General features: G+C 35.9%; 1 protein-coding gene across 1 annotated transcript; it reads right to left on the bottom strand.

Annotated features, from left to right (window-relative positions):
- Positions 1 to 6,871: 6,871 nt before the first annotated feature.
- On the bottom strand, positions 6,872 to 9,117 carry LOC106459933 (silk gland factor 1-like). Its single transcript, XM_013919600.2, has one exon. The coding sequence runs from the start codon at positions 8,665 to 8,667 to the stop codon at positions 7,237 to 7,239; it is 1,431 nt and encodes a 476-aa protein (XP_013775054.1). The 5' UTR covers positions 8,668 to 9,117; the 3' UTR covers positions 6,872 to 7,236.
- Between the last annotated feature and the right edge of the window lie 2,031 nt (positions 9,118 to 11,148).

An 11,148-nucleotide genomic window follows, 5' to 3' on the forward strand; every position in this document is an offset into this window, starting at 1 on the left:
TTTTTTCCGTCCTCAGTTATTATAATGTATATTTCTACCTTCTCTCCAAACCTTTGTTATAAAATTAGTTGTATTTTTGTATATTATGACGGAATTAAATTTTTAATTTATTCTAATTCTTGAGGCTTAATACCCGTGATGAATGAGGGGAGCGTTCTGCCCGAAACGTTGGGGTATTAAACAGTATGTGTTTCCAATTGGTTTGTTTGTTTGTTATGGATTTCGCGCAAACCTACACGAGGGCTATCTGCACTAGTCGTCCCTAATTTAGCAGTGTAAGACTAGAGGGAAGGCAACTAGTCATCACCACCCACCGCCAACTCTTGGGTTACTCTTTTACCAACGAATAGTGTGATTGACCGTCACATTATAACGCCCCCCCACGGCTGAAAAGGCGAGCATATTTGGTGTGACGGGGATTCGAACCCGCAGATTGCGAGTCGAGTACCCTAACCACCTGGCCATGCCGGGCCGTTTCCAATTGGTGTTAATATAATGACGTAATTTTTTCTATGTCATTTTCTACCACAGCACCTTTTCGAATTTCACTTTACTCGGTGGTTAAATCGGGATTTTGAAAGTGATGGAACTCCATTTTCCGATCCACTTTGTAGTAACAATGTAGTACAACAGAGGACGTACATTCTCTAAGAACATGCCCCCATGTTAAACGGTGCCGTCCTCTACATTATTTATTTACATGCATCACCACAAATACTTTATAATTACAGTAAAAAAAGTAAATAATTCAGTTTATTTTAGAGAAGACCAAGAACGCTAATGGCTTGAATCTTCAAGACGTTTCGGAAAGTTCCTCACAGATTTAAACCCTGATTTTATTGTGTTTCCTCTTAACATTAAGAATGTGGAATAAACTGTGATCTAATAAAAATAAATCATGTTAGCTGTTTGCTTTTAAAACAGAACAGTGTAATTTCACTTTTGAAATTGTGAATGCCTAGCGCGAACACAATGGTGTTGTACAACAACGCTAAATCTACGTATAACTACTGAATGGGTTGTAAAATTCAATTATAAGTTAGTTAATATACAATATACAGCCTAGAAATCCCTAAACACGTCACAAAAGTATGTTTAACTTTACCTGTTAGTTTTATGACAGCAAAACATTTGGTTAGCTATATTGAAGTACAACACAAAAAATTCTAAATTGTATTTTCTTTTCGTGAATTCAAAGCTAAAAATTTTTGTTTAAAGACATTTCAATGTTTATCTGTGTATTAAATTCATTAATTTACGTTCACTTGCTTACGCAAGAAACACGTTTCATAGAAACTCAACAGTTTATTATAGTTCATGTTTAATTTACAATGATAATCATGCTTCTCGTAAAACAATGTTAGACATAGTTTCCTTGAACAAGTGTCATTAATGTAACCTCATCATACTTACCAAGACCTATTAAAGTGTCATTAACTTGGCCTAGAACACATAACATTTGCCCTACAAAGAGTTGGTGATTTGATCTATAACACACAACATTTTACCGACCAAGAGTTACTGATTTGGGCCAGAACACATAACATTTTCCCATCCAAGAGTTATTGATTTGACATAGAACACATAACACTTTCCCTATCAAGAGTTGGTGATTTGGGCCAGAACACATAACATTTTACCGACCAAGAGTTACTGATTTGGACCAGATCATATAACATTTTCCCATCCAAGAGTTGGTGATTTGACCTAGAACACATAACACTTTCCCTATCTAGAGTTAGTGATTTGATCTAGATCACATAATTTTCCGACCAAGAGTTACTGATCTCGCCTAAGATACATAACACTTTTCCGACCAAGAGTTATTGTTTTGGTTTAGAACACATAACATTTTTCATACCATAAGTTGCTGATTTGGCCTAGAAAACAGTATTTTCCCAACCAAGAGTTACTGATTAGGCTTTCTAGAACATAATATTTTCCCAACCAAGAGTTATTCATTTGGCCCGGAACTATTAACACTTTTAATACCAAGAGTTACTGATTAGGCTTCCTAGAACATTGGACGAATGTGTTGTTTTTTAATATTTTTTGTAAAATAACAATTGTAATATTACTCAACACAGCATTTATTTGTATGTAGAAGAAAATCGTCTTATTGCAATTAAGGCATTTTATGTATCTTTCTGTAAAGTGAAGCCTTTTTATGAGAAACGTTTTATAAATCACAACAAATACTGCAGTGTTTTCAGAGAGGAATGGTTAAGTATTCACAGGTTTTGAACTGAAGTCAACTAGTTGCTGATTTTACAATAAATAGTAAATAGACCTGGTTTGGGAGAATGTATGCCTTAGACCAAATCAGTAACTCTTGGTATATAGAATGTTATTAGTACTGGGCCAAATCAGTACCTCTTGGTCGGGAAAATATTGTGTTCTAGGCTAAATCAGTAAATCTCGGTTAGGACAATGTTGTATGTTTTAGACCAAATCTGCAATTCTTGGATAGGAAAATATTGTGTTGTAGGAAGCCTAATCAGTAACTCTTGGTATGAAAAGTGTTATTAGTTCCGGGCCAAATCATTAACTCTTGGCTAAGAAAATATTGTGTTCTAGGAAGCCTAATCAGTAACTCTTGGTATTAAAAGTGTTAATAGTTCCGGGCCAAATGAATAACTCTTGGTTGGGAAAATATTAGGAACCGAAGAAGCTTTTTTTATTTAACATTGGTCAATTTGTTCTAACTGAATAATGTTTACTATGTTAACTTAGGCCAAGTTCGTTGTTGCTCAATGTGAAACTATATAAAGAGTATATTTTTAAAAGTCCTAGGAAATACACATTTCACTGTAAACAAATTATATTTAAACTTTGTAAGAATATATAGTGTTGGTATTGTTCTCAAGACCAAGTAGTTTATGTTTTCTAGTTTTATAGATCCGCATCAGTTTATGTGCATATAAGTTTGAAGATAATTCTGGGAAACAATGCGAGTACACAGTGAGAGAAAAAACTGTTGTATCGATGTTATGTATTTCTTTATGTGAACTGAAAATAAATTATTATTCTAAAATCTCCTTTTCTAAAAAAGAAAGTTTTACTTTGTGGTACAAGTCAAAGAAATCCTGAAAACTGTAACACCTTCTAGACTGCCAAACTCAACGAAACTATGCTTTAAAGGACTTTTTGGCAAAACTTATTAAAAGTGTTATCAATTCTTGTGGCCAGAAATTCATGAAAAACTATCTGTACCACTGTTTTTAACACTTTTTGTATGATACAAAATTAACTCGACGTTGATTTAATAAACCTTCATCCAAACCTTCTCTCCCGTTACATGGTGATTGTTATAACGTGTAGGAAGATTTTGAACCACCCATCACCTTTGGGGAGGGCGTAACGAGAAGGGTGCCAGCGTTTCTTATAACGTGTAGGAAGATTTTGAACCACCCATCACCTTTGCGAGGGCGTAACGAGAAGGGTGCCAGCGTTTCTTATAACGTGTGCAAAAATTTTGAACCACCCATCACCTTTGCGAGGGCGTAACGAGAAGGATGCCAGCGTTTCTTATAACGTGTAGGAAAACTTTGAACCACCCATCACCTTTGCGGAAGGCGTAACGAGAAGGGTGCCATTTCGTACAGAGCGTGGCTCCTCACTAAAGTTGATGATAGACTCAATTAGGCAATCAAAGATAAGGCTTTAGTTCATCACACATTGTTTCACTAACCTAAGCCTTCTAGTAACTTCTGTGAGACGCAACAATGGTTCCTAATATATTTCTGATGTCTACAACTGTTTTCGAATGTTCAAGAGCAACGTTTTATTTGTTTTCTTTCCTGTCAGTGTAGGAAGCAAATTAAAAGCGAGGAGGGGATGTTTATTTGACCGAGCGAATATGCACCACGGGCGCACCCAATACCGTGGTTCAGGGTTCGCCTTATGGCCCTGAAAGTTCTTGGGTTCTGGGTTATATTATATGCATTCTCTTGCATTTCCTCAGAGTAATCTTCCTAATTTTGATGCATTTTTACTGGAACAGATTGAAAAGTTGGGAAAAAGGCGGGCAGGCTTCCTGCACCACTATAAGTTCAGGACAATAACTTTCATTCGCTGTGTATGTATGAACAGATGCAACTATTAAACATGACTTGAAGGGGAGGCCTCTCGATAAGCTGTATAAAAGTCAAAAAACACTGGTTTCTTGTTCTTACGTCTTATAATTCCGGCGTATTTTTTAAATCTTAAATATCCAACTTATAAATCGTAAAGACCAAGCATTATTTTAAAATGATATGTAGTACTAAAATGAAATACATATATATATATAAAGTGTCATCCGGGTTTTGAAACAAGAATTAAGAGCTCGACTATAAATATATATATCATTTGTCCTCTAAAATATTTAAAAAACACACCTACAACTTTATAACTGACTATTTCTATATTTTAGAAACACATATGTATACTTACAACTGTCCGTTTTTCTATTTCCAGAACCCATATGTATACTTACAACTGTCCGTTTTTCTATTTTCAGAACCCATATGTATACTTACAACTGTCCGTTTTTCTATTTTCAGAACCCATATGTATACTTAAACTGTTTGTTTTTCGATTTTAAAAGCTTGCGTGTACACGGTAGTATATCATATTGCTTGAAATCATATTTTGAATGTGTTTTCTTGTAGCAAAGCGACATCGGGCTATCTGCTGTGTCCACCGAGGGAAATCGAACCCCTGATTTTAGCGTTGTAAATCCGAAGACTTACCGCTGTCCCACCGGAGGACAAATAATATTTTCTTGAAACAGTTTGAAAAAAATAAATCATTAATAAACTAACAGTGTTTATGTATTTACTTTAGAATACTTATTTTGAATCAAATCGGTTTCTCGAGTCTTATGGACAAAATTACCTTAATAATAATATTACTTCCCCACAAAACCATATACTGATAGGTTAGTTAAGGCCCATTTTCGTATATAACTGTGCCATATATTAAGTACTCACTAGGTCATGGTTTAGGTTCCGTTATCTAGTACGGGCAACATGGTGATCTATTGCACAACTATGTCACATGTCATTGTATGGATCAACGGTATTTTTATGTAGCTTATAACACATTTTTATTCCTTCCTCATTTTATAGAAATATTTCATTTCATCTATCCATACAATTTATCTACATTTGCAATCTTGATTATTCGATACTCTGTCTCAAGCAAAATCAGTGCACGCGAGTTTACTTACTGTGAAATAAATGTAGAAATACGAAAACCAGACTTTATTTGATCGTAGTTTGATCCAAACTCACGTGCATTGATTTTCCTTGAAATAACTGATAATGATAGAGATGTATAGGTTCTTTCATTAACAGTTTTATTTCACCTGTACATTAATTTGAATGTTTTGTTTGTTTATGTTTGTACATAATATTACTTAGGTACATAGATTCAACTTTGATATACCCAATAATCGCTGACATTTGAATTTAACATTTTTGTGAAGTTCTTTGGTGAAAACAATAAATAAAAAAGAAGAAAGTATATAGTTTTCATAGTATTGCTAAAATCGTCAGCGTTTTTTTTGTTGTTGTTGTTGTTGTTGTAAGCTTTTTAAATATACAGTATAGAGACTAATATTACCTCTATAAACATTATCCAATCATATTCCAACATCGATCACTTGAAATATCTGATTATATGTGAAATCAGTCGAGAAAACAGTCTTAAGCCACAAAACTAAAGCTTTCAGAACTTTGTTACCGAATTGTATTGCTTGAAGATGTTTTATGAAGTCAGTGATGTAAATATTGCTTCAATGAGAACTGACGTGCATTATAGCGGATATATTGTTTCAATGAGAACTGACGTGCATTATAGCGGATAAAATCAGTGATATAAATATTCTGGACAAAATCAGTGGTATAGATATTGTTTCAATGAGAACTGACGTGCATTATAGCGGATAAAATCAGTGATATAAATATTGTTTCAATGGGAACTGACGTGCAATTATAGCGGACAAAATCAGTGGTATAGATATTGTTTCAATGGGAACTGACGTGCTATTATAGCGGACAAAATCAGTGGTATAGATATTGTTTCAATGGGAACTGACGAACAATTATAGCGGACAAAATCAGTGTTGTAAATATTGTTTCAGGCCCCCCAGTGGCACAGCGGTATGTCTGCGGACTTATAACGTTAGAATCCGGGTTTCGATACCCGTGGTGGACAGAGCCCAGATAGCCCATTGTGTAGCTTTGTGCTTAATTATAAACAAACAAACAAACAATATTGTTTCAGCGGGAATTGACATGCAATTATAGCCCACACAAAAATCAGTGTTGTAAATATTGTTTCAGTGGGAACTGACGTGAAATTATAGCTGACAAAAACGAATGTTTATTAAAAAAATTTTTGAAATATTTTGCTCTTGATATCTTAACGGGAAATTGAATAAAGGGACATTGAATCCTGAGAAATGCACAAGAATTTTGGATTTATTGATAGTACAGTTTTTGCTTGACATAGATTGCGTTATAAAACTACCTGTGTACAGAATGCTAGGGATGTTATCTAAAATCATATATATATATATATATATAACACTAATATAGAAAATAATCGGTTTGTTCTAACATACTGTACTCTATACTCTTTTTTTATATATATAGTTCTGATATAGTTGCGCGCCAAAACAAAATATGCTCAAGAATATAAAAAAGTAGTGATTAATAAGAAATGCGTAAAGGGTGTAGTATAGCAACTCATGTATGCATAACCATTACATAGAGATGAACTAAACAAAAACTCTTTGTTAACATCGTATAATATTGATAATTTATTCTAGTTCTTTAGAAAGAAACTTCAGAATAATGAGCCCCTTTTTAACTTTGACTATCTTACACAGGTTTCACTGTTTAGATTAGTTCTTTGAACATAATTCCGTGTGATATATCTATCGTAAACCAACGCGTAAGGTTCAAATATTCTCTGTCCTGAGTTTTAGTTACACAAACACATTTAAATGTACGTATGTTTCACCTTAAAGTCAGTTTCGGCCAAACAAGCGTGTGATATAAAATGCATACATAACCTACTGTTACTCCTGGACAATCTGGTAAGAGGACTTACGCAAACACCATAAAAGTAGTCCTACTTTGCTTCTTATGTACCATTTCACACGGGGTTATCTCTTTCATATTTTTTCTGAGGTTGAATGATCATTTAAAATCACACTGACCTGTCCATTTCCTGTGACCAGTGATCTCATAAACTTGAAGTTGCTGAAGGATGTACATTGTACAGAGATGGGTGGTAATAACATGTATCGCTGGGGGTGGACGTATTTCCTGGTGCAACAGGGGACATCGGACCGTAACCTCCGAATTGAGACATTTCATAAAGTTTCATTTCGGCTTTGTTTTCATTGGATATTATACTGTTTATGGAAAATGGATGACTGGAGGGATTGTAATGCGGATCCTGTTTCAGATTACCAGTGGTCAGTAGAGGGGTATGAAGAGAAACAATATCATTATAAGTGCGTGGGAATAGGCTAATCGGTTCCTGAGAGTGAAGGTCCATAGCAGTAGCATGCTGTTGTTGTTGGCACATTGTGACTAATGGGCTACAGCAAGAATTATCTAGTTTACAGCTTTGTCCACCATCGAGAATGTGACCATTGTAACCGTCGTTATTCGACATAGAGATCAGGTGGGTAACAGAAGTAGGAGTACTGCTAGGAGAGGGCACGTGTTGTTGGCGAGGGTGATGGTATTGCTGTTGTTGATGTTGTCTTGGAGGTGAATCGGCAGGGAAGGCAGTCGAGTTAGCTGATTTAATGCTGGGGGAGGAGGAACTGCAGTCTTGACTTTGTTGGTGGTGGTTCGACTGGCTGTCCTGAGTGGCTTTTGGTACTTTCCTGCTGAATTCTGTTTTTTCGCACTTGAATCTCTTTTGACGACGTAGATAACAGCCATTTTCGAACATGTTGCCGGAATCGGGATGGAGTGTCCAGAAACTCCCCTTGCCAGGTTTGTCTGGCGTTCGAGGAACTTTGACAAAGCAATCATTAAAACTGAGGCTGTGACGGATGGAATTCTGCCACCGCTGTTGATTCTGTCGATAGTAAGGAAACAAATCCATGATAAACTGGTAAATCTCGCTGAGTGTCAGCATCTTCGGGTGACTGTTTTGAATAGCCATAGTAATTAGCGAGATGTAAGAGTACGGGGGTTTAGCGTGCGTGTAGCTGCGTCGATATGATTTATCGGTATGACATCGCTGGATCACTGATCCACTGCCTTGGTCAGAAGTAGTGGATGAGTCCGCATGATGACCGGGGACCGAAAAATCTCGGCCCTGAGCAACGGAGTTTAGATCTGGCACAGTCCCTACACACGAATGGGTAGACATCCCATTCATACCAATGTTAAAAGAATTCATACCTGTTCCGAGTGGACAAGCTGGGGGAACCTGACTCATACAGGATCCTCCTCTTCCCATTCCCATGGCGTTGGGAGACATCATGTTAGCACCAAACCCTTGAGGAGAATAACTCATATTCATGGTAGCCATGGTGATGGAATTAGCACTGGGGTTGTTGATATTGTAGTTGTTGTTCATTGATGCAATGGGCTGCATGGAGTTCATACTACATGTTACATCCTGATAGCCTTTTTGCGATAACATCGTCATTGCGAATTAACTGATAGATACCCAAAAAATAAAAAAACAGAAAAGGTCAAAAATAAATACTTGCAAACGAAAGCTTCTTCTCCGATTAAAGGTCAAATCGTACAGCGTTCGCAAATTTTCTCATAATTCTAGTCCAGTTAACATTCGTTTGAAGATCATCTTTCCGCGTGACAGTCAAGTATTGAGCTAGTTTTCGCTTTAGATAACATGTTTTCTATAAATTAGCAGAGATAAAACTAAGCGAACACAACAACAGCCTTGTTCGTGTGACTTTACGTGGTGTGCACCGTACACTCACACAGTCACAGATAAACACTCAACGTATCGGTTCGAGGGGAGGGGGGTAGTAGCTGCCAGGTCCGATCCTCTCAGTTTATAGATTAACTGGGACTACATCTTGTCTAGCAGCTGTACTTTCCGCTTCTCATTCACCAGCGGCGCTCGAGTACCAGCCCTAAGTAAATAGCCCGAAATAAACCGTCATACCTAAAGGCCTTGGAAAGCTACGCCCAATTTATTGTTTTTCATGCAAATTTTCGTGTCAACTCTACTACTCTGTTTAAGCCACGCCCCCGTTTCTTAGAGATGTGTGAGTGACGGGTGTGACGTCAGAAAAGCGTAAGCCAATAAAGGAACAAGAGAACCGAACACACAAGTGCGTGCGCGTACGCCTGACCCGAACCACATGTACGTGCCACAAAGCGGAATGTTTCAGAGTAAGTACCGACAAGTTTTGTATGGAGACCTTTCTCTGATTGCAATATCATATCAAAATGAAGGTTTGACAAAAGAAAGCCGCACCAATGAAAAAGGCAGTATAAACTGATTTTGCCTAAGTTTTCATATGGATCGTGAAGGCAACCCTGCTCAACCCAAAAATCTATAAGACTGCGTTTAGTAACTTGGATTCGTAAACTTATAGATTTATGTGATCTTACGCTTTCCTCAGCTTGACATCTCTTTAATTCCCTCCTTTTAAGTGTTTACATACTGACAAGAAGACAAACTGCTTTGCAGATAGTCCTTAAGTTATGTCGTAAGTTGCTAAGATTCATTGTTACGACTTATTCTATGCCAACAGGTTCACTGTTAGTCTCTGATAGTGTTTTTAATAAGGACAATTTTGGAAAATGCATTGAAGAAACGTGATATCGTTAAATTAATTACATGTCAATGGTAATTTGGTAAAAAAACGTTTAATAAGGATGCTGTTTAAACTTAACTTTGTTTCCTAATAGTAGTTGAAGCATAACAACTCCTCGAGGTGATTTACCTTTAGGCAACAAAAACTGTTACGCCAGGTGGCGTAACAGTATAAGTATCTACTATGTGACATTTTAAATATCTGATTATAACCTTGTATTGATAAACCTGCTTCAATTTCAACGAAGTTTGGCGCAAGTATTACGTAAAATCGTGTATTCTTACGAATTAATTAGTTCTATGATTAAAAGATTGATACAACGCAATGGAGAAGTTGTCCAAAATGTTAAATTCTAAAATAATCACTAGGATTGTCTAAAAACTTGCATACACATATACAAACTCAACTTTAACCCTTGAATTACCGACATGTTTATATACTGTTCACTACCACCAGATGTCCACTTATTATGTCATATGTTTTTCTGTTAAAACACTTATTCTAAATAACTGACTAAAACTTAATTTCTATATAAAATACAACAGTGGAATTAATTACAATATGAATGGTATTTTTGCTTATATTGTTGTTATGGTTAATACGTTATTAGGGACCCTGTATCCAACAAGGTTGTGAACTAACAAGCTCTTTAATTTATAAATAGTTTGAAAAATATTTAAAAAGCTGACGTCATCAGTATTTATCAGAGTTAAACAATCTGCTTTTCAAGTTCATAGGGTTTAAGTTTTACGTTAGTAAAGCTTAAAATATATAAAATTGTTTTCTAGTCATGTGTATTCAAAATTGGGTTTCTATTTGGCAGAATGTGTTTTACTAGTTATTTTATAGTCTCGCAAATTTCATTAACATTAAAAGTACACACACAAACAATTAAAAAAGACTGAAAATATATAGGAGATTTATGTGTACTACCGTTGATCAGTCTTCAATGATTTATGTGTACTACCGTTGATCAGTCTTCAATGATTCATGAGCACTACCGTTGATCAGTCTTCAATGATTTATGTGTACTGCCGTTGATCAGTCTTCAATGATTTATGTGTACTACCGTTGATCAGTCTTCAATGATTTATGGGTACTACCGTTGATCAGTCTTCAATGATTTGTGTACTGCCGTTGATCAGTTTTCAATGATTTATGTGTACTGCCGTTGATCAGTTTTCAATGATTTATGTGTACTGCCGTTGATCAGTTTTCAATGATTCATGGGCACTACCGTTGATCAGTTTTCAATGATTCATGGGCACTACCGTTGATCAGTTTTCAATGATTTATGTGTACTACCGTTGATCAGTCTTCAATGATTTATGTGTATT

Source organism: Limulus polyphemus, unplaced genomic scaffold (genome assembly GCF_000517525.1).
Source record: "Limulus polyphemus unplaced genomic scaffold, Limulus_polyphemus-2.1.2 Scaffold684, whole genome shotgun sequence".
In the NCBI taxonomy this organism is placed as follows: Eukaryota; Metazoa; Arthropoda; class Merostomata; order Xiphosura; family Limulidae; genus Limulus; species Limulus polyphemus.